This window comes from Phyllobates terribilis, unplaced genomic scaffold (assembly GCF_046119375.1).
Source record: "Phyllobates terribilis strain yellow unplaced genomic scaffold, ASM4611937v1 Scaffold_5__5_contigs__length_657084704, whole genome shotgun sequence".
Taxonomy (NCBI): domain Eukaryota; kingdom Metazoa; phylum Chordata; class Amphibia; order Anura; family Dendrobatidae; genus Phyllobates; species Phyllobates terribilis.
Genome location: NW_027362765.1, coordinates 101,799,981 through 101,825,538, shown reverse-complemented (window position 1 = coordinate 101,825,538; position 25,558 = coordinate 101,799,981). Strand labels below are relative to the sequence as shown.

The 25,558-nt window shown below is 42.4% G+C and overlaps 1 protein-coding gene across 3 annotated transcripts in view; it reads right to left on the bottom strand.

Moving 5' to 3' along the window:
* Nucleotides 1–9,066: 9,066 nt before the first annotated feature.
* Nucleotides 9,067–25,558, bottom strand: part of B4GALT5 (beta-1,4-galactosyltransferase 5) — a 46,591-nt gene continuing 30,099 nt past the window's right edge. For 2 of the 3 annotated variants that reach the window (XM_073682631.1, XM_073682633.1), the window contains exons 2-9: nucleotides 21,126–21,263; nucleotides 19,614–19,727; nucleotides 19,367–19,488; nucleotides 19,121–19,237; nucleotides 17,274–17,461; nucleotides 17,050–17,172; nucleotides 16,701–16,802; nucleotides 9,067–10,990 (exon numbers count right to left, since the gene is read on the bottom strand). In XM_073682631.1, the coding sequence (XP_073538732.1) occupies nucleotides 10,843–10,990; nucleotides 16,701–16,802; nucleotides 17,050–17,172; nucleotides 17,274–17,461; nucleotides 19,121–19,237; nucleotides 19,367–19,488; nucleotides 19,614–19,727; nucleotides 21,126–21,263 (1,052 nt within the window). In that variant the 3' untranslated portion in view covers nucleotides 9,067–10,842. Of the gene's footprint in view, nucleotides 10,991–16,700; nucleotides 16,803–17,049; nucleotides 17,173–17,273; nucleotides 17,462–19,120; nucleotides 19,238–19,366; nucleotides 19,489–19,613; nucleotides 19,728–21,125; nucleotides 21,264–24,190; nucleotides 24,315–25,558 lie in introns of those variants that run through there. The other variant, XM_073682632.1, reaches the window with a different exon arrangement.

Below are 25,558 nucleotides of genomic sequence, written 5' to 3'. Positions count from 1 at the left end.
AAAAATGGCATACTAGGACTATGTGTAGTAAGAAATTTCTTTTCATGTTCATTTAGTACATAATCTTCTACTCCCTGTGTAATAAGTTTCTTGTATGCAATTTTTAGTTCTGGAAGAGGATTGAAAAAGATCTCCTTGTAGTAGTTGACATCACTTACTATTCGATAGGCTTCCCCCACATAGTCACAATAATTCTGAATCTCTATGCCCCCTCCTTTATATTAATCTATATATATATTCTTTGCATGTGAAAAGGCATATACAGTATAGACCAAAAGTTTGGACACACCTTCTCATTTAAAGATTTTTCTGTATTTTCATGACTTTGAAAATTGTACATTCACACTGAAGGCATCAAAACTATGAATTAACACATGTGGAATTATATACTTAACAAAAAAGTGTGAAACAACTGAAAATATGTCTTATATTCTAGGTTCTTTAAAGTAGCCACCTTTTGCTTTGATGACTGCTTTGCACACTCTTGGCATTCTCTTGATGAGCTTCAAGAGGTAGTCACCGGAAATGGTTTTCACTTCACAGGTGTGCCCTGTCAGGTTTAATAAGTGGGATTTCTTGCCTTATAAATGGGTTTGGGACCATCAGTTGTGTTGTGCAGAAGTCAGGTGGATACACAGCTGATATTCCTACTGAATAGACTGTTAGAATTTGTATTATGGCAAGAAAAAAGCAGCTAAGTAAAGAAAAACGAGTGGCCATCATTACTTTAAGAAATGAAGGTCAGTCAGTGCGAAAAATTGGGCAAACTTTGAAAGTGTCCCTAAGTGCAGTTGCAAAAACCATCAAGCGCTACAAAGAAACTGGCTCACATGAGGACCGCCCCAGGAAAAGAAGACCAAGAGTCACCTCTGCTTCTGAGGATAAGTTTATCCGAGTCACCAGCCTCAGAAATCGCAGGTTAACAGCAGCTCAGATTAGAGACCAGGTCAATGCCACACAGACTTCTAGCAGCAGACACATCTCTACAACAACTGTTAAGAGGAGACTTTGTGCAGCAGGCCTTCATGGTAAAATAGCTGCTAGGAAACCACTGCTAAGGACAGGCAACAAGCAGAAGAGACTTGTTTGGGCTAAAGAACACAAGGAATGGACATTAGACCAGTGAAAATCTGTGCTTTGGTCTGATGAGTCCAAATTTGAGATCTTTGGTTCCAACCACTGTGTTTTGTGCGAGCAGAAAAGGTGAACGGATGGACTCTACATGCCTGGTTCCCACCGTGAAGCATGGAAGAGGAGGTGTGATGGTGTGGAGGTGCTTTGCTGGTGACACTGTTGGGGATTTAATCAAAACTGAAGGCATACTGAACCAGCATGGCTACCACAGCATCTTTCAGCGGCACGCTATTCCATCCGGTTTGCGGTTAGTTGGACCATCATTTATTTTTCAACAGGACAATGACCCCAAACACACCTCCAGGCTGTGTAAGGGCTATTTGACCAAAAGGGAGGGTGGTGGGGTGCTACGCCAGATGACCTGGCCTCCACAGTCACCAGACCCGAACCCAACCGAGATGGTTTGGGGTGAGCTGGACCGCAGAGTGAAGGCAAAAGGGCCAACAAGTGCTAAGCATCTCTGGGAACTCCTTCAAGATTGTTGGAAGACCATTTCCGGTGACTACCTCTTGAAGCTCATCAAGAGAATGCCAAGAGTGTGCAAAGCAGTCATCAAAGCAAAAGGTGGCTGCTTTGAAGAACCTAGAATATAAGATATATTTTCAGTTGTTTCACACTTTTTTGTTAAGTATATAATTCCACATGTGTTAATTCATAGTTTTGATGCATTCAGTGTGAAAGTACAATTTTCATAGTCATGAAAATACAGAAAAATCTTTAAATGAGAAGGTGTGTCCAAACTTTTGGTCTGTACTGTACATAATGAAAACAAGTACAATAATCATGAACAATACAAGTCACCGACTAGAACAGAAGGTGAGATGACCCTCCCAATCTACAAGGGATGAGTGAGGATACAGTAGGTGAGGGTAGAGGTGGTTGTGCAGGTTGTAGGCTTGTCGGAAGAGGTAGGTCTTCAGGTTCCTTTTGAAGGTTTCCACGGTAGGAGAGAGTCTGATGTGTTGGGGTAGAGAGTTCCAGAGTAGGGGGGATGCATGGGAAAAATCTTGGATGCGATTGTGTGAAAAGGAGATAAGAGGGAAGTAGAGAAGGAGATCTTGTTAGGATCAGAGATTGCGTGTAGATAAGTAATGGGAGACTAGGTCACAGATGTATGAAAGAGACAGGTTGCGAATGGCTTTGTATGTCATGGTTAGGGTTTTGAACTGGAGTCTCTGGGCAATGGGGAGCCAGTGAAGGGATTGGCAGAAAGGAGAAGCCAGGTAATAGCAGGGCGACAGGTGGATTAGTCGGGGAGCCAAGTTTAGGATAGCTTGGAGGGATGCAAGATTGTTAGAAGGGAGGCCACAGAGCAGGAGGTTGCAGCAGTCAAGGCAGGGGATGATGAGGGCATACACTAGTGTTTTTGCATATTTTTTGTTAAGGAATGTATGGATCCGGGAAATAGTTTTGAGTTGGCGTCGGCAGGAGGTGGAAAGGGCTTGGATATGTGGTTTGAAGTCAAGAGCAGAGTCAAGAGTTACCCACGAGACAGCGGGCTTGCGGTTCTGGGGAGAGTGAGCAGCCATTGACTTTGATGGATAGGTCTGTTGAGGGGGTTGAGTCAAATTAGGGAAAGATGATGAATTCTGTTTTGTCCTTGTTAAGTTTTAGAAATTGAGCAGAGAAGAATGATGAACAGACATTGTGAGATTCTGGTGATATAGGATCCAGAGATATAGGAGGTGATATAGGGTCCAGAAAGGTAAATCTGTTTGTCATCAGCATAGAGATGATATTGAAAGCCGTGGAACTCTACAAGCTGTCCCAGGCCGAAGGTGTAGATGGAGAAGAGCAGAGGTCCTAGAACTGAACTTTGAGGGACATTGACAGATAGGGGGCGAGATGAAGAGGTGGTATGTGAGTGGGAGACGCTGAATGTCCAGTCTGTTAGGTATGAAGAGAGCCAAGATAGGGCCAAGTCTGTGATGCCAAGAGATAAGAGAATCTGTAGTAAAAGGGAATGGTCCACTGTGTCAAAGGCAGAAGACAGGTCCAGGAGGAGGAGGACAGGCTAGTATCGCTTGGCTTTAGCAGTTAGTAGATCATTGGTGACTTTAGTTAGGGCAATTTCAGTTGAATGACGTGGTCAGAAGCCAGATTGTAACTGGTCAAAGAGGGAGCAGGAGGAGAGGTGCGGGGAGAGTTCGAGTTAGACATGATGTTCCAGTAGTTTTGAGGCATAGGGTAGAAGTGATATGGAGAGATAGCTAGACACAGATGATATGTCAAGGGAAGTCTTTTTGAGGATGGGTGTGATTGGGGCATGTGTAAAGCATGGGGGGAAGACAGTTGTTAGTGATAGGTTGAAGAGATGGGTTACGGTTGCGATGAAGACTGTGTTGAGATTTGAGATGAGGTGGGACGGGATCGGGTCAAGTACACAGGTGGTGAGATGTGATCTGGAGAGTAGAGAAAGTGTTTATCTTTTGTAATGGCAGAGAAGCTGGTTTTGGAAGAAGAGGGCTGAGTACTTATGAGGTGAGGCTGTGGGGACTGTAGGCCAAAGCTTTCTCTGATGTAGTCAATCTTCTGTTTGAAGAATGAGGCAGTCTTCAGCTGAGATGAGAGGGAGTAGGTGCTGAGGGACGGAGGAGAGAATTGAAAGTGTTGAATAGCTGTTTAAGGTTTTAATACAGGGAGAATATGAGAGATGACAAGTAGGTTTATTTTGCAGCAGTAAGTGTGGACTTGAAATTGGTGAGGGACTGTTTGTGCTTAGCAACCCTAGAAGCCCACCTCATTTCTTCAGCCAGGCTGGTGTGCCAGGGTTGCCTGTTGTTTGTTCAAGCTTTGGTATGTGTGAGGGGGGGGGGGGGACTGATTTGAGAGCTGCAACTGCTGTGCTGTCATATAAAGTGGCAGCAGCATCTGCATGGTGTAAGGAATCTATGTCTGCCAGAGGGAGAAGGGACTTAGAAAGTGAGTGTAAATCAAAGCGTTTGAGATTTCTACCAGGGTGTGCAAGTTTGTGGAGTGGGGATTGTACACTTGGAAAGGAAAGGGAAGAGAATGTGAGTAGGTTATGGTCAGATGGGGAGAGGTGAGTTAGAGAGGGCAAAAAGGAAACAGAGGCGGGTGAAGATGAGTGACTGCGGACGACCATTGAGAGAGGCCGAAGGAGGAAGTGACTGTTAGAAACCTAGAGACAGCTGAGTGGGAAGTGTCAATGTTGAACTCACCCAAGATGATAGTGGGGATGTCAGCAGAAAGGAAATGAAGTAGCCAGGTGGTGATGTGGTCAAAAAAGGTGATGGCTGCCAATGGGGGTGGTACATGACAGCCAGTTGGAGGTTGGAGGGGGAGTAGATGCGGACAGAGTGAAGCTCAAAAGAAGGGAGAGTAACGAAGGGGGCAGTGAAATTGGGGTGAAGGAGCAGTAATTTGACAGGAGAAAACCAACTCCTCCACCATGCTTGTTGCTGGGCTGGGGTGTGTGAGAAAGATGGAATCCATGACTTCTTTTTTTTTACTATAGCACTTACTTCCCTAGTTAACCATTGTGGTTTCCTCATCACTTTACTTCTGCTGATTTGGTAATTTATATTAGCTTCCTCTGGGCTGTGTTATCTTATATTTTAAACCCTTCCCAACATAGGACGTATTATTAATTCCTATGTGGGGTGTGGGTGTTGTGGTAGATCGACTCACTTGGTTGCAAATAGAGGTACACAGGAACACTGTCTCTTTAAATCTTCTGCTGAGTTTATTAAGATGACTGCATAAACTACAGCAATGTTAGCAAAAACAAACATGGCCTTCCTGGCCTAACAGAAAAAAACAAAACATAACCATAACGTATGGCGCAGTCCTTGTTGCTTCAGGAACAATCAATCCCAGGTTTGTCTTTCCTTCATATGACCATAACAGATAAGTGCTTTCACCTCCAGGCCCACCCCACTCCAAATGAACTGAAAGGCTGTTATTTTATCCTCTGAGTTTCTCCCTTTCTACAGATGTTTAATCACCCTAGCACTAAGATGGCTGATTAACCCACTTGTGTGCTGGAACCTTTTTCCTATGTATAATTACTACAGCTATTAATCTCAGTGCTACATATCTCCACTCCAGTACTTTGCCAGTGACTTTGCAACAGTGTATAGAGAGGACTTAGGTGCCCCATACCCAGTAGGTGCCATCTGTGTTATGCAGCCACCAGGGGCATAACTTGAAACTTGTGGCCCCAAAGCTAATTCGCCAACATACCCCCTAAATATCATGGGGCTGTAATAGTATTGCTCCTCACTTATAGGCCAAAGGGACAGTTTGGGTCCCTTAGGTTCCAGGGCCCGGGTGCGATGATAATCATACCCCTGACAAAAAGCCCCTGACGCTCATAGCAGTGACCAGGGCTATTAACCATTTGAATAATACTGTCAATCTCTGATAGCCGCATTTAAATGGACCGTTTGCATGGCACAATTGTTGCAACGTATGTACCCTAAAATGCTATGGATAAAATGTGAGCTCAGCACATTAAAAAACAATCTCCATAAATGAAATAGTTAAAAAAACGTTTAGGGTCTCAAAAAATAGTGCCACAAATAATTTTTTTACAAAATTCAGAATTTTTTTAATTACCAAAATATGAAAAAATAACTACACAACCCTACTAATCTGGAGAACAACACTGCCAGGATATTTTTATCATACAATGAACAGGGTAAAAAAAAACTTTAGACATAATGGTGGAATTGCTGTTTTTTTCCCCCCATTTCATAACACTCGGAATTTTTTTTCCTGGTTTTCAATACTTTCTATGATGTAATGAATGGAGTTATTCAAACCTACAACTTGTCCTGCAAGAAAACAAGCCCTCGTTATGGCTATGCTGATGGAAATATGAAAAATTATTTTTTTTGGAAGAGGAGTAGGAAAGAAAATGATTCCCCCCCCAGGAAATCAGATATGAAGGGGCTGCATACCCATTTCCTTAAGACAGGAACCCAAATTGCATCCTCCCGAAATAGAAGTATTACACCGGGGGGCGGTTCATTGCTGTCCCCAACCTGTAAGCGCTCTAGAGAGAGCGGCGTCAGCCTGGATGTCCACCAGTTGTGGTCACACTGCCAGGGCAGAAGATTCTTCAACACACATAAAGATATATAAAGAAGGCATCACCAGCGACTGTCTACTAGGGAGTGACAAAACCCAACAGCAGAACTATAGCAAAAGAAAAAAATATATTTTAGGGGACCTCAAACAAAGGGATAGGCTGCTATAGGTGGTTGTTACTTATGCATTACACTAGTGGTGTCACCATTTCTACCGGATTGAGAGAAATTATCAAATATGGAAGTTGCCAATGACAGAAGAAGCCAGGGATGTCATCAAAGTCCCAACTATGATCATTACTGTAAGGAGCAGAGGACATCAGGGGCAACAAGATTTCTGCACTAACGTTTAGTGTAATCCCACTACCAGTCTGTGGAGGCGCGGTATCCAGGGCTTTTGAGGCGCTACACATTTTTGGCTAGGTGCAGCGGAGAGAACACATTTGATAGGTGGTTACACCGTTCAGCCCTCTCTCTGGCTCCAAAAGTTGTAAAAGAATTGACTAGTTTTCTGCTCATGATCACATTACTCCTGGTCAGTGGCATGGACATTAGTCATCAGTGAGATCTATCAGACCATTGCGCCCCCTCTAGGTTACTAAAAGGTTAAGGACACTGTTGAGAGGCTGAAGCCCTAGGTTCATTTCCATGAAGTTGTTGCATATTATTGCTTGTTCTGGCAGAGCCTGGAGGTGCTGAGGGGTATTCAGGAGCCTGATGGTGGGAGTATGAAGGGTTTAGATTTGGAGCTTTCATGCACCTATTCATGTCTGGCCTTCTTTTTCCAGTATTAAGACTTGTGTCTTGATGTCCATAGCGGGTACTGGCCAGGAGAGCAGCAATATGAGTGAAGCTGTGACTGCATATACATACAGTGTATACACATACATTGTGACCCTTATACACTGATATTGAGTATATACTGCATAGATGTAAACTCCACTTGTCTCTTACTGTGGGTTTAAAGGGCCAGGATTTGTGCTCATTCTCGGGGCACTTGCAGCACCACATGCTTAGTTTATGCCAGCTGATATCAGCTTTTTACCACTATGACTACACATTCATTACAGACATGGTTGCTTGCACAGCGCCGCCTCCTTGAAATATATGGTGCACATTTCCAATAAGGTAAAGGTACAAAAGTGATTTCACATAAAAAAATTACATTCGCTGAAGAATGCTTAATAAATTTACCTCTTGTCCTCCTTTTGTATGCTTCTACTTCACATCCCCCGATTCCCAGGCCTGTCTTCTTTCCCCCAAGAATTCAACAATGCTTCTCAGGCTGTTGAATATATGTTGTGCAGAGGTGGTCTTAGAAACTCCCAGCATTGGCCAATCCCATGCTGACATCTCTGCTTGAGAGCAGTCATTAGACTGGAGGGCTATTGGGGTTGTTGTAGTTGGGGCATCTTGCTTGACCCAGTGGGTGGGAATGTGGGGGGATTGAGTTGGCTGCCTGCTTCCACCAAATAATGTAGGCCTCAGGCCTGTGAGCACATCTGGATTTCTAGGGTAAGGATACTGAAGATCCTACAGCATGCAGTGTAGGTTCACAAGTCTGTAGTCACATAGAGTGACTGCAGCCTTATAGCCTAAGGCCGGACAACCTCTTTAAGGAATGTGCTCCTCTGACCATTTGGGAACATCGCAACTCAGACTCTGACCATTTGGGATCATCGCAACTCCGGACCAGAATTCAATCAGTGGACGATAAAATTTTCACAGTCCTTATCTATGAACTGTTCCAACATTTACTGTCACAACTGTTTTTTGCCACCCCATTCTGATAATTCTGCTTCCCATCACTAGTCTTATTACTGCACTATTCTATGTTCTGTTGTGTATTAGTATTTGACTCTTCATAGTTTGTGTTACACTGTGCCTGATGGAGATCAAAGTGATATGTACCCCACAAAGCCCTGATCTCAAATCCTCGAGTTTGTCTGGGGTTACATGAAGGATTGGCACAAGCGACATCTACAGAAGATCTGTGGTTAGTTCTCCAAGATGTTTGGAACAATCTTTCTCCCGAGATCGTTCAAAAACTGCGTACAAGTGTACGGAGAAGAATTGATGAAGGCAAAGGGTGGTCACACTAAATATTGATTTGATTACGATCTTTCTTTTGTTCATTCACTTTGCATTTTGTTAATTGATAAAAATAAACTACTAACACTTCTATTTTTGGAAGTATTACTCTGCAGCATTTTTACAACACCTGCCTAAAACATTTGCGCAGTACTGTATATGTAATGAGAGGAAGAAACGTTGATCAAGCGAGCGGGCTGCAGAAGACAATGCAAGTGTACCTTGCTTTCTACTTCATTTTTGCGTTCACTATTACACATGCCTGTATTACCTGATAACTTGTAATTCAAGGGCACAGCATTTTCCAGATTCCTGTAGCTGTAATATCTCGCTCTGTATGTAACATTTAATGGCTGAAATTTACAGCTTGGATGTTTATCTCGGAGATCAAGTGATCACATGTCATTAAGATAAGGCTGCTCAAGAAGCAAAGGAAAGTGAAAAAAAAAACTTAAAACTTTGGACCTGCAGGGTTAATGTCCTTCAAACCTTAGATACATCATATATGTAGAGAATACCAGCGGCCATAAAGCAGAGAAGCCGACCATATAAAATATCCGCAGCTACAAGGCTGAGAACCCGATTGTACAAAGTATGGAGCAGCGTTGGCATCCCATGAGATCACTGTATACTAGCTTTTGTTTGGGGGGCACTGGTGCCCCATCTTGATGCTCCACCAGAGAAAGGACACATCTTAACATGAATTGTTTTGTCAAAGAGAATTTTACTGAAAAACAGATACATAAATTAATTCATATAAAAATGTAGAAAGGCATCAAATAATAAGAAAAGAATATGACGACATTTTACATTTCAGTGCAAGTCCTCCCCAACATTTGTCTTTAAATGCAAATGGTTGGGGCAGAATATATGTCCCACAGGAGATGACCCCAAATGCGTAGAAGATCATATATGGCTTGTTCAAGCATCGAAGACTCTCCATGAACCTGGAGACTAACTGCATGTTCCCCTTCATTGGTCTGTGATGATATGGTGTAATGTGAACAGCACAGAATCTTCCATTATCTCATATTCCACACATTGCAAAGTCATAAAAACACCAGAAAATGTAGATGAATCAATAGCGGGAGTCACTCCGAAAGAGTGACAGCAAAACAAACCTCATGATCCTGGGGTACTGCAGCAAATGAATCCCCCAAATTCTACTACATCCAATATCCTGCTGATCTCTGTGTTTACTTAGAGCTGGGTACCCCCTAATGCCCTGCTGATCCCTGTGTTGACCCCAAATGTCCTGCTAATCTCTGCATCAGCCATTTATGTACTGCTGATCCCTTCGATCACCCTCTATGTTCTGCTGGTCTCTGTGTCTAACCCCAATGTCCTAATAAACCCTGCTTGCACCCCTATTAACCTGCTAATCTCAGCATCCTCCTAATCCATGTTTCCACCCCATAATGACTGTGTCTATCTCCAAAGTACGATTGGTCCCTGCAGCCACTTCCTAATTTCCAGCTGAGAACTACCTTCACCTCCAATATCTTGAAGATCCCTGAGTCCACCCTCAACATCCTACAGATCCCAAGCCCACTGAAAATATCTTGCAGGTCAGCCTTTCTTCTCCTGCAGTATCGTCACAGAATTATCATTAAACCTACCACCTAAGCATACAATCTCCCCAGCCGGGTTCAGGGCGGAGGCCGTTCCCTTCATTTTGGCTAGTGAAGATGGGGTTGTCCCGCTCCTGTCAGGAGGATCATTTACCCCGAAAAAAAAATAATAAAATAAATCCAATAATAACCTAACAGCACATAGGTTCATCTTGTATTTCCCATAAATCAGTGCTTCACAACCATGACAGAGGTCATGTACTCCTAATACGAGTCAGGGTCCTGTCCAGCCATATTGCCATGCAGAGGGCTCAACCGGAGCTCACACCATATATATGGTGTTCAGAGCTTCCACAATAAAACAGGCAGCACATATAAAGGATCATGACATCATTCCCTGCATGATGACATCACAGCCCCCTCATTGTGTGACTGAATATACAGTATCGGCGCTTGTCAACAAACAAGCATAAATGAGGCAATTATTTGGCATTGCACAATTTGGGCAAGGTACAAATGAAGCCCCTAATGGTTGACAGTCTCATGGAGAAGCCAAACCCATGATTGGGAATAAAGGAAAAGGAGGACTGGGGTCAGCTCCAGCATCTCACTATGTAACAGACAAAACTGGGAGGAATTAGTAGATGGGGGTCGACATCCATCCACCCAGTAGTAGTAAAATGCACCAATCCATACAATGTAGAACGAGAAGACATTAATCAGCTAGGAAAAAAAGTTTATCATGATGTTCCTCCTCAGTCCCAGTCACCCCCTCAAGTCATAAAATGAATGCGGACCCCCTAATACTGATAACTGTCACCGGACATCGGGAGAAAAAAAGCAGCATGACGTCCGTGTAAACAGCAGGGTGAATTGTCCATGTTCTGGGATTTTATAGTGATATTGCCGGGGAACAGGAGATGTTCACTCGCCCTTATCATGTCGGCACAGCCTGCAGTGATGGAGTGGACACTGTGATTTCCAGACCACGCTCAGTAATCGCTCACCATGGCCAGCTCAGGGCTCAGATCTACGGTGATATTCTTATACAGGGCGTCATACGTGATGTTTGGGGAGTAGTTCAGGTTATTGAGCCCATCCATTTTCTGACGTTCTTTGGATCTTCTCAGCAGTCCGTACCTGAGAAGAGACACGTATCACCATCATGGAAGACGAAAAATATGGACACAACCATGAGCTGCACTTTAGCCTCTACTGTATATATGGGGCCTGGTGTTGACAAGTTTGTAGAGGAACAGTCTAAAGTCTCAAACAGTAAATTCATTTTACATGGGAGGCACAGACGTAGTGGGATTGTGTGCACCACTCGTTAACTGTCAACTAAGACGTTAATTTTTAACTGATGAATATATAAAGTTACAGAATTTGTATGGTAAGAACTGCGATGTTAGATGATGCCTTGGGCCGACAGCTATTCCTCCTGCCCTAACCATACCAATGCACACTCACCTCACCTGGCGTGTAAGTGTTGTAAGGTGGCTAATGGTCGTGTAGTCTATGGGAGGAATGTATCAGAGATGGCTGGTCTCTGTGATGTAACCCGGAGTATTTTCTCTAGTGCACACACGCACTAAGAGGAACGTTTGGTGCACATGGGACCAGGTTTCGGGTAGTTTAGAGAGATGGGCGGGCCTAGCTACCCACATACCTCACCTCATCTCTGGGTGTGGTTAACAGCCTGTTTAATGGAGGCTGTTGTTTGGCACATGGTCTGTGTGTTTGGAGGGAGAAGGCCTCCTGTGTTTGTTTGTCTCCAGACCAAGCAAGGATACTGGAGGCTACCCCAGCCTGTGTGCCACACAAGCCTGGCTGAGCAGAGACCTGCTAAGGACATTTTACTTTGTTTGCCTGATCTAAAGGCTGTTTGCTTTTCTGCTTGGTTTCTGGGTTTATGATGTAATAAACCACATGAACTTTTAAAGGAACAAGCCTCCTGTTTCCCTACCATCGCACCTAAGTGAGTAAAACCCCTAGTGTTGGAAAATATGACTAAGCTGCTGCTACATACCTCTGTTGAGGGCTTACCTTCTATGAGAGCAAAATAATTGGTAGAAAATCTTTGGTCAACCCAAGTCTAATGTGTATTGTGTCTGAAACCTGTAAAAGACAGGCAGATCTCCTGGCCAGGCACATGTGCCATTAAAATGAGCATTGATTGACTTTACATTGACAATCTACACTTGTTTAAAGGGTCAATTCAAACTGTATGGAGATGATAGTTGATAGTGCATTTTTATAAAATTATACAACCTATATGGAGAAAATATTGCGACACACATCTGACTCACTGGATTCAGACTTCTCATTCAGGCCCATTGCCCTCGGTGTATAACATCCGGGACCTTGGCCTCGGTGTAAAACATCTGCCCCCCCCCCCACTATGCTGTCCACCTATACTAACATGTGACAGAATGGCTGGTGGTAAAGAGCTCACTTAATGCCATGTAATAGAAGCCACAGGTGTAACAAGTCTGTTCATGACATTTCCTCCTCCTACATCTTCCTCCATCACCTGTGGGTGATATTACTGAGAAGTGGAAAGAACCGTGAAGTGGAGACCACGTAATGCTACAGAGCGGGTTTCACCGAGTGATGAGAGCCAAGGGCAGAAAAGTCAACAACACTCTGCTGACTCCATAACTGCAGAGTCCAAACCTCCTTTGGTATTAACATCAGTACAAAAACTATGCCCCTGAAAGGAGCATCATGGCTGAGCAGCTGCATGCAGCCTTACATCACCAAGCACAATGCCGAGCATTGGATTTAGTGGTGTAAAGCCACCACCAATGGACTCTGGAGCAAGTGAAACATGTTCTGTGGAGTAACGGATCACACGTCTCTATCTGTCATTTGATGGATGAGTCTCGGTTTGGCGAATGCAAGAAGAACTTTACCTGCCTGACTGCATTGTGAATGCTATGGGGGTGTTTTTCAGATGTTGTACTACTCCTCTTAGTTCCAATGAGGGGAAATCTTCATGCCTCAACATACAAGACATGGTGCACAATTGTAGCTTCCAGCTTTGTTAATACAGTTTGGGGAAGACCCTTTTCTGTTCCCCATAAAGGCATGGTTGTAAGAGTTTGGTGTGGAAGAACTAGAATGGAGATTGTGAGCCCGGCCCTCTCCTTCAACATTAGTTTCTGACCTCACAAATGCTCTTCTCGAAACTCTCGTAGAGAGTGTTCCCAGAAGTTTGGAGGCAGGGAAACCACATCTATATTAATGCCTGTGGATTTAGAATAGGTCATAAAAGCTCCGATAAGTGTAATGTGGGGGCACATACAGTTAGGTCCATATATATTTGGACAGAGACAACATTTTTCTAACTTGGGTTCTAGACATTACCACAATTAATTTTAAACAAAACAATTCAGATGCAGTTAAAGTTCAGACTTTCAGCTTTCATTTGAGGGTATCCACATTAAAATTGGATGAAGGGTTTAGGAGTTTCAGCTCCTTAAGATGTGCCACCCTCTTTTTAAAGGGACCAAAGTAATTGGACAATTGACTCCAAGGCTATTTCATTGACAGTTGTGGGCAATCCCTTCGTTATGTCATTCTCAAGCAGATAAAAGTCCTGGAGTTGATTTGAGGTGTGGTGCTTGCATTTGGAAGGTTTTGGTGTGAAGTAAACATGCGGTCAAAGGAGCTCTCCATGTAGGTGAAACAAGCCATCCTTAAGCTGCAAAAACAGAAAAAAACCATCCGAGAAATTGCTACAATATTAGGAGTGGCAAAATCTACAGTTTGGTACATCCTGAGAAAGAAAGAAAGCACTGGTGAACTCATCAATGCAAAAAGACCTGGGCGCCCACGGAAGACAACAGTGGTGGATGATCCCAGAATAATCTCCATGGTGAAGAGAACCACTTCACAACAGCCAATCAAGTGATCAACAGTCTCCAGGAGGTAGAAGTATCAATATCCAAATCTACCATAAAGAGAAGACTGCATGAAAGTAAATACAGAGGGTTCACTGCACAGTGCAAGCCACTCATAAGCATCAAGAATAAAAAGGTTAGACTGGACTTCGCTAAAAAACATCTAAAAAAGCCAGCACAGTTCTGGAAGAACATTCTTTGGACAGATGAAACCAAGATCAGCCTCTACCAGCATGATGGAAAGAGAAAAGTATGGCGAAGGCGTGGTACAGCTCATGATCCAAAGCATACCACATCATCTGTAAAACACGGTGGAGGCAGTGTGATGGCTTGGGCATGCATGGCTGCCAGTGGCACTGGGTCACTAGTGTTTATTGATGATGTGACACAGGACAGAAGCAGCTGAATTAATTCTGATGTATTCAGAGCCATACTGTGTGCTCAGATCAAGCCAAATGCAGCCAAACTGATTGGTCGTCGTTTCATACTACAGATGGACAATGACCCAAAACATAAAGCCAAAGCAACCCAGGAGTTTATTAAAGCAAAGAAGTGAAATATTCTTGAATGGCCAAGTCAGTCACCTGATCTCAACCCAATTGAGCATGTATTTCACTTGTTAAAGACTAAACTTCAGACAGAAAGGCCCACAAACAAACAGCAACTGAAAACCACCGCAGTGAAGGCCTGGCAGAGCATCAAAAAGGAGGAAACACAGCGTCTGGTGATGTCCATGAGTTCAAGACTTCAGGCAGTCATTGCCAACAAAGGGTTTTCAACCAAGTACTAGAAATGAACATTTTATTTACAATCATTTAATCTGTCCAATTACTTTTGGTCCCTTTAAAAACAGGGTGGCACATGTTAAGGAGCTGAAACTCCTAAACCCTTCATCCAATTTTAATGTGGATACCCTCAAAAGAAAGCTGAAAGTCTGAACTTCAACTGCATCTGAATTGTTTTGTTTAAAATTCATTGTGGTAATGTCTAGAACCAAAATTAGAAAAATGTTGTCTCTATCCAAATATATATGGACCTAACTGTACACTACCATTCAAAAGTTTGGGGTCATTTAGAAATTTCATTATTTTTTAAAGAAAAGCACATTTTTTTTCAATGAAGCTATCATTAAATGAATTAGAAATACACTCTATACATAGTTAATGTGGTAAATGACTATTGTAGCTGCAAACGTCTTGTTTTTATTGCAATATCTACATAGGTGTATAGAGGCCCATTTCCAACAACCACCACTCCAGTGTTTTAATGGTACATTGTGTTTGCTAACTGTGTAAGAAGGCTAATGGATGTTTAGAAAACCCTAGAAAACCCTTGCACAAGTAAGTTAGCCCAGCTGAAAACGGTTTGGCTGATTTGAGAAGCTATAAAATTGACCTTCCTTTGAGCTAGTTGAGAATCTGGAGCATTACATTTGTTTGTTCTATGAAACTCTCAAAATGGCCAGAAAAAGAGAACTTTCATGTGAAACTCGACAGTCTATTCTTGTTCTTAGAAATGAAGGCTATTCCATGCGAGAGATTGCCAAGAAACTGGAGATTTCCTACAACGGTGTGTACTACTCTCTTCTGAGAGCACAAACAGGCTCTAACCAGAGTAGAAAGAGAAGTGGGAGGCCCCGCTGCACAACTGAGCAATAAGACAAGTACATTAGAGTCTCTAGTTTGAGAAATCAACGCCTCATAGCTCCTCAACTGGCAGCTTCATTACATAGTACACGCAAAATGCCAGTGTCAACGTCTACAGTGAAGAGTCGACTCTGGGATGCTGGCCTTCAGGGCAAAGTGGCAAAGAAAAAGCCATATCTGAGACTGGCTAATAAAAGGAAAATATTAATATGGGCAAAAGAACACAGACATTGGATAGAGGAAGATTGGAAAACAGTTTTATGGACAGACAAATCAAAGTTTGAGGTGTTTGGATCACACAGAACAACATTTGTGAGACGCAGAACAACTGAAAAGATGCTGGAAGAGTGCCTGACGCCATCTGTCAAGCATGGTGGAGGTAATGTGATGGTCTGGGGTTGCTTTGGTGCTGGTAAAGTGGGAGATTTGTACAAGGTAAATGGGATTTTGAATAAGGAAGGCTATCACTCCATTTTGCAACGCCATGCCATACCCTGTGGACAGCGCTTGATTGGAGCCAATTTCATCCTACAACAGGACAATGACCCAAAGCACACCTCCAAATTATGCATGAACTATGTAGGGAAGAAGCAGGCAGCTGGTATTCTATCTGTAATGGAGTGGCCAGCGCAGTCACCAGATCTCAACCCCATTGCGCTGTTGTGGGAGCAGCTTGAAAGTATGGTACGCAAAAAGTGCCCATCAAGCCAATCCAACTTGTGGGAGGGGCTTCAGGAAGCATGGGGGGAAATTTCTCAAGATTACCTCAGCAAATTAACAGCTAGAATGCCAAAGGTCTGCAATGCTGTAATTGCTGCAAAGGGAGCATTCCTGATGAAAGCAAAGTTTGAAGGAGAAAATTATTCTTTCTAATAAAAATCATTATTTCTAACCTTGTCAATGTCTGGACTATATTTTCTATTCATTTTGCAACTCATTTGATAAATAAAAGTATGAGTTTTCATGGAAAACACAAAATTGTCGGGGTGACCCCAAACTTTTGAAAGGTAGTGTACTTTTGTCTATGTAGAGTATTTCCTGCTTCTGTGGGGAGATGTACTACCAACAATGATGATTTTAGGTCTCCGCCGTGTTCACATTGGCAAATGATCAGGTACGAGCCTTCTTACGAATGTTCTTTTGGGCTGATTATTGGTCCATGTACAATCTAACGCTGGGCAATATCCAATTAAGGAACACTATCACACCTGTGGCCTGGGAGGGACCAGCAATAAGTCCTGAATGAAGTCAGCAGATATCTACATGTCACACACATCCAACAACGCCTAGAGCACTTACCGTCCAAGAAACTGGACTTCACCTCGGTGATGGTGGGGGATGGACTTGTATTTCCCAATATCTCCATCTGGCCGTGACACTGTGTACCCTGCATTCTGCACCCTGCAGGTAGATGATTAGGACATCCATTAGTAATACAACACTATGACTTATTCCTATAAGGCTGAGTTCAGGTCAGGGGACATCGCGGTCTATACTTTGAATATTGGTTGTGTTAAACTGGCCTATTTCAGAGTCCTCAGTTACATTGCTCACCACTAAGAGCAGAAGAGAACATGAGAAGCTCAGAGGAAATGCTGTTTCTCCCATTAAGATAAGGTCTCAGATAATGGACACCCAATTACATTACCTGTTCCAGAGATCATCATCTTCCCCACCCCAACCCCAGAACGCATTGGGGAATCCATTAATGTTATGAAACTGCTCCACTGTAAGACCGCTAACGCCTCCAAAGAAGTCATTGTACGGTAGCCTGTGGGAGGAGAGCATGGAACATGTCAGCATAACGTCACAGCTCCTCCATCTTCTGTGATGAGGTTTTATAGGACAGTGCGCTAGATGATAGTAACTTACAGGTACATGTATTTGTCCAACTTAACAGCAAAATGTCGTGGCATGTTCTGGCAGCCATAATAATTGCGGTCGTTCTCTGGAATATGGTCGACGTCATGAAATATCAAACAGTCCCATTCGAGGTCCTTCATGGCTTCAAGGAAGCCGATATTAAAGAGCATTGCTCGATTAAATGGTTGATTCCCAGTCTGCAGAGATAAACATATAAGGAAAGCCATGTTAAATGCGAACGGCTCCCGTAACTGCGAGTGATAGCCTGAACCCACTCTCAACCCACAGCTGATCACTAAGATTAGGGCTATACCAACACTGAATGTCCAAGATAGGGATGAGACCAATACTCTTATTATTTACAGACTGCCAAAGGCAAAAGATTATCCCTTTTCAGGACTTTAAAATAAAGTAAAATATAACCTATATTAGTACAATTAATAATTTATCTTATATTTTATACATACCTTCCCGGAGAAATTTATAATCACAATTCGGGAACGATCTGACTGTAATATAATCATTAATGCATTACATGCCACTTATAGAAACTCTCCAGTGGTTAAATCTCACTGTAACTAACTATTCTGTATATATACTGGTATTTAAACACTAGTTATCATTCAAATCAGGCATTGTAGTGTTGCAGTCTACAACACTACTATATATTACTTTGCTGTAATTTTCATAGTTTAGTTCCCCTGATGGCACCAGCAGGCGAAACATGTTGGGGAGATTATGAGTGTTGTATAATAGCCTCATTCCCTTGATGACACGAGCAGGCAATACATGTCGAGGAGGTTATGAGTGTTGTATAATAGCCTCGTTCCCTTGATGACAACAGCAGGCGAAACATGTTGCGGAAGTTATGAGTGTTGTACACTAGCCTTGTTCCCCTGATGACACACGCAGTTGAAACATATCGGGGAGGCTATGAGTGTTGTATACTAGCCTGATTCCTCTGATGATGTGAACAGGCAAAATATGTTGGGAGGCTCTAAGTGTTGTTTTAAAATAATGGGTGTGACTGATCTTGAAAATGCAAAAAATGATTTGAATGATACCTGGTGTCTCAATGCTAGTATATTCACAGAATAATTAGTTATAATAAGATTTAACTATTGGGGAGTTTCTAAAAGTGGCATGTAACACACTAATGATTACTAGCAATATCTTACAGTCAGTTTTGTCCCAAATTGTGTTTTTAAATTTCCTCAGGATGGTGTGTATGAAATATGAAATAGATTATTAATTGGACTTATTAAGGTTATACTTTAATTTATATCACAGTCCTCAATAAGGGATAATGCTTTCAAATCTGAAAATAATAGTCTAAGCTTATAATAATAGTGAAAATAATAGTGTAAGCTTCTGACATTGTCTATTTTAGCAAATATTTAGATTCTACGTGAAATAAGAATTCTGGAGCTTCTTTTGTTATAATTGTGTGTTGTGCCGTTTCTCTTCGTTTCTCCTAGAAATGTATACGTTAATTTCCAAGTGGGTGTTACTATTTCCCTTTGTTAAGGGGGTGTGTCCCCTACACTGGCAGTACTGATTGGACAGTGTTAGAGTGTGTAGGGACACACGTCCAATTGGTAACACCCAGATGTCCTTTTATTCATACATTTCTAGGAGGAATAACAGAGGAATAGCATGGTTCTAAAAATATGATCCAGAATTTTTGCATTAGGAGAATACAATTAATTTGGCAGCCTCGTGGTGAAGGGAGACTTCTAGGTGGCTAGTCCTGAAATACTTGAAACATTAGGGACCAAATGACAGAAAACCTGCTGTGGCCACAAACAATAATGTTAATCTGCTCATCAATGTGAATGAGAATCTGTGACACTTACTTGCTCAATGACGTAGAAGGCAAATTGCAAACGTTGATTCTGCAGCATTGGGATCAGATGTTTGAACAGAACGGGAAGATGCTCATGACGATTCCGAAATGGGATGAGAATGGCGACCTGGATGCACAGATATGAATATCAGAGCAATACTGGATCCCTAGACAATACAGATCATGAACCCCCAACACTGCATTACTTTACAAATATTGTCACATTAACGCATCTGCCATCTTTTCAGGTTTTTACCTTCCATTGTGGAACACAATCACTTGGCTTCCAGTGACCTCCCATTTTTATAAAGTCCTTGGCAAACATCTTGTGGACGTCGGCCATCTCCACCTCACTCATGTTCACATCAACTGCACCTCCTAAATATTAATACAACCACAAGTAAGAGGGAAACCCACAGCAGAGCAAAAGGAGAGCAATAGTCCCCAGCCTGGAACTGAAAAAGACAAGAGACCAGGTTCTGCTGGGTACACTGCCTACTTACTCATGAAGGGGAGACGCTCCGGGCACGGCTGGTGAGGGAGAAAAGTGAAGAACGGAGGGAGGAAAGTTGTCGCCTGAATAAATGATTCATTTTGGTTCAAATTAATAGGGATTTCTGAAGGAACAAAAAACATAAATAAGGAGCAAGCATTAAGTCCTTCACATGATGGTTGCAAAACAGAAGCAGATGTCTAAAAGCAAAAATTCACATCTTTTGGAGTAGCTATCCACGAAGGGTATGTTCACTCAAAGGTTTTTTTTTAAGAAAGTCCGCTCTGTAACCCACCTGGAAAAGCACCAACTAAACGCTCAAAACAATGAACATATGCATTTCTCTTCAAAAACAACTTGCTGGTCATAAGTTCAGTCTTTTGAACAACTTTAAACCACTTCAGTCTTCCAAAAAAGCCAAGTAGTTAAAAGAAGTGACCGGTCCATTTTTCAGGAGTTTCCTGAACTGAAGACACTTGCAAATACAAACTCAAAAGACACTGAGAAGATGACCAAGTGTCTTTTGAGCGTTTTGCCAGCATTTCTGCTTGAAAAACCACTAGTGGTTTCTTCACTGTTAAAGTTACAAATGTCCAGAAAATGCAAGTTAAAAGGATACCCTAAAACACTTGAAAAACGCTAAAAGAAAAAAACACCATTGCCCATAAACATTGAAAAAATGCTTAGGAAACAACCCCAAAAAATGCTAAAAAAATGCATAAAAAATGATGGGGTTTCTTGAAGCGTCTTCTTCTTGAAAAAAAAAACTGCGGGTTTACGCTTTTGGAAAAGACGTTGTGTGCACATATCTTAATATAGTGTTTCCCAAACTCCAGTCCTCACGGACCCCAGCAGATCATGTTTTCAGGATTTCCCTAGTATTGTACAGGTGATGGAATTACAGAAATTGCAACAGCTTTGGTGCAATACTAAGGAATCCTGAAAGCATGATCTGTTGGGGGCCGTGAGGACTGAAGTTTGGGAAACACTGTCCTAATACATCAACTGTTAATTCAACTGTACACATTAATCCAAAAGTATCTCACACTTGTCCTTAACACTCAATGCCCCATCATAAAAGTAAGAACTATGGAGCAACGGAAGATGAATTTAGGCACAACCCTCTCTTTAGACCGCGGGCATCGCTTCTGTCATACCCGCTGTAACGTTTCAGATCAAGTCTCCTTGAGTCTCTGTTGAACTGCTATACAGGAGCTTATTACATTCTTACCTGCCTTCATAAATGATACCTCCAGTATCAGAACAATGCTTTGAAGCATGTGACGTTCCTGGTGATATACGGTACATATGGTGGACTTGCCTACCGTAGCGTCTCTATGACGTAACCTAAAACCTCTAATATTTCCCGCTGAACCTCAATTCTAGCCCAATAACTGCCTGTGGATGTGGTGTGCACACATAGTTACATGCAGGTCGCTGCAAGAAACTGCAATCTATACAGGTCATGCAGGACTGCAGGTTACGGTGGTCAACATGTTACTGCAGGAATCGGGACACAAACCTGTGTCATTAATGCTGCTGTTGTTCCTCAAGGCGTAAGCTCCACGCACCACTTGTTCATACATTTGGACTCCCATCGTCCGTATGTTCTCCCGGATGATCATCCCATGAGCTTGCATCATAAAAAGGTAAGTGTTTACTGTGAAGATAGAACAGGGATAAACAATTAAATGGTGGCCCACCAGTTAATCCACATTAAGCTTCATTGTGGGGAATACTCCACCAATTTATACCAATGGTGGTCCTCATGTTCTCCTCAGACACCTCTGTGACTTCTCCATATCAGTAAAACCATCAACAGTAGACATCTTAAGCTGGACATAGACATAAAACTATGACCAGTCAAAACACAACTGATCAACCGAGTCGGATTCATACCGTTCACATGTAGTTTCAGATGACTACAGCCCAAAAAGAAAAATCCAACTAGTCAGATCACATTTTTGGTAGACAATAGGCAGCCATCGGCCACTGAGAAGATAGTTTGTGCATAATTTACAAATGATCGTTGACCAAAGTGATCAAAATTTGCTATTTCCATGACTTTGATCCAATGTGATTGGGCGACTTTCGGAGCAGCGCAGCATCTTTACAACATGAATGATCCTGTGATTTTTATAGTCTTGTAATTCTTCTAAAGAGTAATACTTTGTGCAAATATAAAAAAAGAATAAAAAACGCACATATCGACATCATATGTCACCCCGAAAGAGACAAAACTTATCCTGTGCCAACAGATATACTGATTCTCACGCTAATCCATCAGCAGCAGTGCACATACATAGGGGCGCCAGGCAGTCAAGGCAGAAATCTTCTCCTAGTCCAAAAAGTTACATTTACACCTATCAATAATAACGATTAGTAGCCAATGAACCCCTGAGACTGTTACCAGAATTAAGGCTAAGTGCCCACGATGCAGAAATGCTGCATATTTTTTCCGCTTCTCCCTGGCAGGAAAAACGCATGCGGATTTTAGATGCATTTTTCCTGCCAGGTAGCAGTGTTTTTCAAGCGTTTTTGCATGCATTTCTGCATGCGGGTTATCAAGCGCTTTTCCAAGCGATTTTAGCATCACTTGGAAAAGTGCTTGACAACTTGGTCACACTATATAAATCCATTCAACAGGCTTGGATTTATATAGTGTGACCAAGCAATAGTTAAAAAAAAAGAATAAGAATGGTAAAAAATAAAGATTATACTTACCTTCCGATGGCCCCTGGTGTTTTCTCCGCTACGTCCAGTCTGTTGTATGGCCTGCGGTGGTGTGAAAGGACCTTCCATGACGTCATTTAGTCATGTGACAGGTCACGCGACCTCCGACGTCAGCGGTCGTGTGACCTGTCACATGACTATATAAGGTCATGGCAGGTCCTTTCACACCACCGCGACCCATACAACAGACCGGATGCAGCGGAGAAAACACCGGGGGCCATCGGACGGTAAGTATAATCTTTATTTTTTATTTTAAATTCTTTTTTTAACAGGTTCTATGGTACCCGAGTCTGGAGGAGAGTCTCCTCTTTTCCAGACCCGGGTACCATAGGCACATTGAATCGCATAATATCGGCTTGTGCACATGTGCTCATACAGATATTATGCGATTCAATGCAAGTCAATGGCGGCAATTACGCTGCGTGTCCGCAAAATTAACGGACATGCTGCGTATTTTTCCGCAATGATTTTCGGCAGCATTTGCATAGCACATGTGGATTATCAGTGGGGACCATGGGGCACGTATTACCAAGTGTTTTTTAAGCGTTTTCACTGCGGAAATTCTGCGGCAAAAACGCTTGAAAAATGCATAGTGGGCACGCAGCCTTAAAGTCTTTAAACCATTGGAGTATTGAGTGGGCTGTCTTCCCAAAGAACCTTCAACCCCCTGGTATCTCTTGACCAGTACGACCAGTTCATCCACATTCCGGGGATCAACCTGGGCAACCCAAGTATGTAGAGGCCTCGGTAGGGAGTGCACAAACCGGTCCATCACCACCCGCTCTACCATCTGCGCAGGCGTAGATGACTCCGGCAGCAGCCATTTCTGGACCAGGTGCAACAAGTCAAACATTTGGGAGCGAGGTGCTTTGCCCCGGTGATACACCCAGCGGTGAACCCGCTGCGCCCTTATAGACATTGTCACCCCCAAGCACACGAGAATCTCAGTTTTTAGTTTGCCATACTCTTAGGCATCCTGAAAAGCCAAATCATAGTACGTCTTCTGGGGCTCTCCTGTCAAGTATGGCGCCAGTACCTCTGCCCACTGCTCTGGCGGAAGTTTTTCCCTCTCGGCGACCCTTTCAAACACGGTCAGGAAGGCCTCAACGTCATCCCCCGGGGTCATTTTCTGCAAAACCTCTTGTTACCGTATATATACCTTACAGTACATAGACATTTCTGGTAAGATTCCCAAGATGCAGTCCCAAGCATAGTCACTTATTAGATGGCTGAGATACGAATGAGTATAAACCTGTGTATACGAGTCATTGTTTTGCGACTAAAGTCCATCAATAATCTCTATCAGCTTCCATTGTTTCTAAGAAAGTCTAGCCGGCTTCTGCGGTGAACCTACTGACCTATGTTCACCACCAGCTACAAACTAGATGGGCAAATCATGTACAGTACAGACTAAAAGTTTGGACACACCTTCTCATTTAAAGAAGCCCATCAAGAGAATGCCAAGAGTGTGCAAAGCAGTTATCAAAGCAAAAGGTGGCTACTTTGAAGAACCTAGAATATAAGACATATTTTCAGTTGTTTCACACTTTTTTGTTAAGTATATAATTCCACATGTGTTAATTCATAGTTTTGATGCCTTCAGTGTGAATGTACAATTTTTATAGTCATGAAAATACAGAAAAATCTTTAAATGAGAAGGTGTGTCCAAACTTTTGGTCTGTACTGTACTTCCTCGTTTTGACAATCCAGCAGAAATGTCACAGACACTAATTTAGTCTGAAAAAGGCAAAATAAGTTTGGCTTCCCTAAAATCACAAGTGCTAGTCCCTTGCATCCTCAACGACCTTGTTACATCATGTCACTTCAAGAACGGCGTGAGGAATCACTTGTTACCTGGAGGTAATTGAGTCACGAGGGAAGAACCGGCACTGTGCTAGAAATGCAAAACAAGACCCAGCGTCTCAAGAGGAAACTAGTTCTTGTCTTTATAATCCCAGAGCCGTCATTATCTTCATGTTTTCCAAGATCTACCGAAAAGAATAAAACACTTCCGATATTAAAACTCCTCACCTCTTCTATCTGACTCCTTCATTTACCACTTACTTACGTCTAAAAGCAGAAAAATAAAACAGAATCAGATATCTCAGGGCTTTTCATCATGTCTCCAGTGAAAGCATCAGGTAAATATAATATCCATAATTTTTGGCAAAAACTTTAAAAAAGTTAAATAGTCATGAACTAACATACTTCTCAGTTCACCTCATCCTCTAAAACTCAGGCTGGATATTTTTGTATCGCAAAGTACCAACACGGCAATACTGAGGTTTTAGTTTAGAAAAAGAACTCAAACATTAGCGCTCTATAGAGTCTATAGCAAATAGCTTGTAAGCTCTGCACTCCAAGCCTAAGATACTAGCCACCAGAGGATGTCTGTTCTTGAGAATGGAGAGGATTTTTAATCAAAAGTAAAATTGCAAAGTTGTTTGTTTTTACAACCTCTTTTCAATTGTAACCCTTTATTATGGTGAGAATAACCCTTTAAGACAGGGATGTCAAACTCGAATGCACAGAGGGCCAAAGTTAAAAGCTTGGACAAAGTTGACGGCCAACCTTGATATTTGTTAAAAAAAATGACTACAATTGAAGTTTTTCCTTATCAAATAAAACGATTAACTTTTGGAATTATAGTGGAATAATATAATATGTTATGTAAGAGCAGTAAAAGGCATATAACCCAATGGCCTAATTTAAATATGTAATAATAAAGGATAAAAAATCTTGAATAAAACAGATAAAGTATGATGCAAACAAAAGTGCCCACAAACAGAGTATAATATCCCCACAGTGAATTCCTCCACACGCACAGTATGATGACCCTACTGTACTCCACCTCCCTCAATCCCCCCAACAAAGAATGGTGACCACATTACAGTATGATTCTCCAACTGTAATCTCCACACAGCCCTCAATACAGTATAATGGCCAGAAAAAGTGCTCCATACAGTATAATGGCCCCACATTGTCCTCCATACAGTATAATAGCCCACCCACATAGTGCTCCATACAGTATAATGGGCCCCACATAGTGCCCCATGAAGTATAACGAGCCCCACATAGTGATCCATACAGTATAATGGGCCCCACATAGCTCTCCATACAGTATAATGGGCCCCACATAGCCCTCCATACAGTGCAATGGGCCCCACATAGTGCTCCATACAGTGTAATGGGCCCCACATAGTGCTCCATACAGTGTAATGG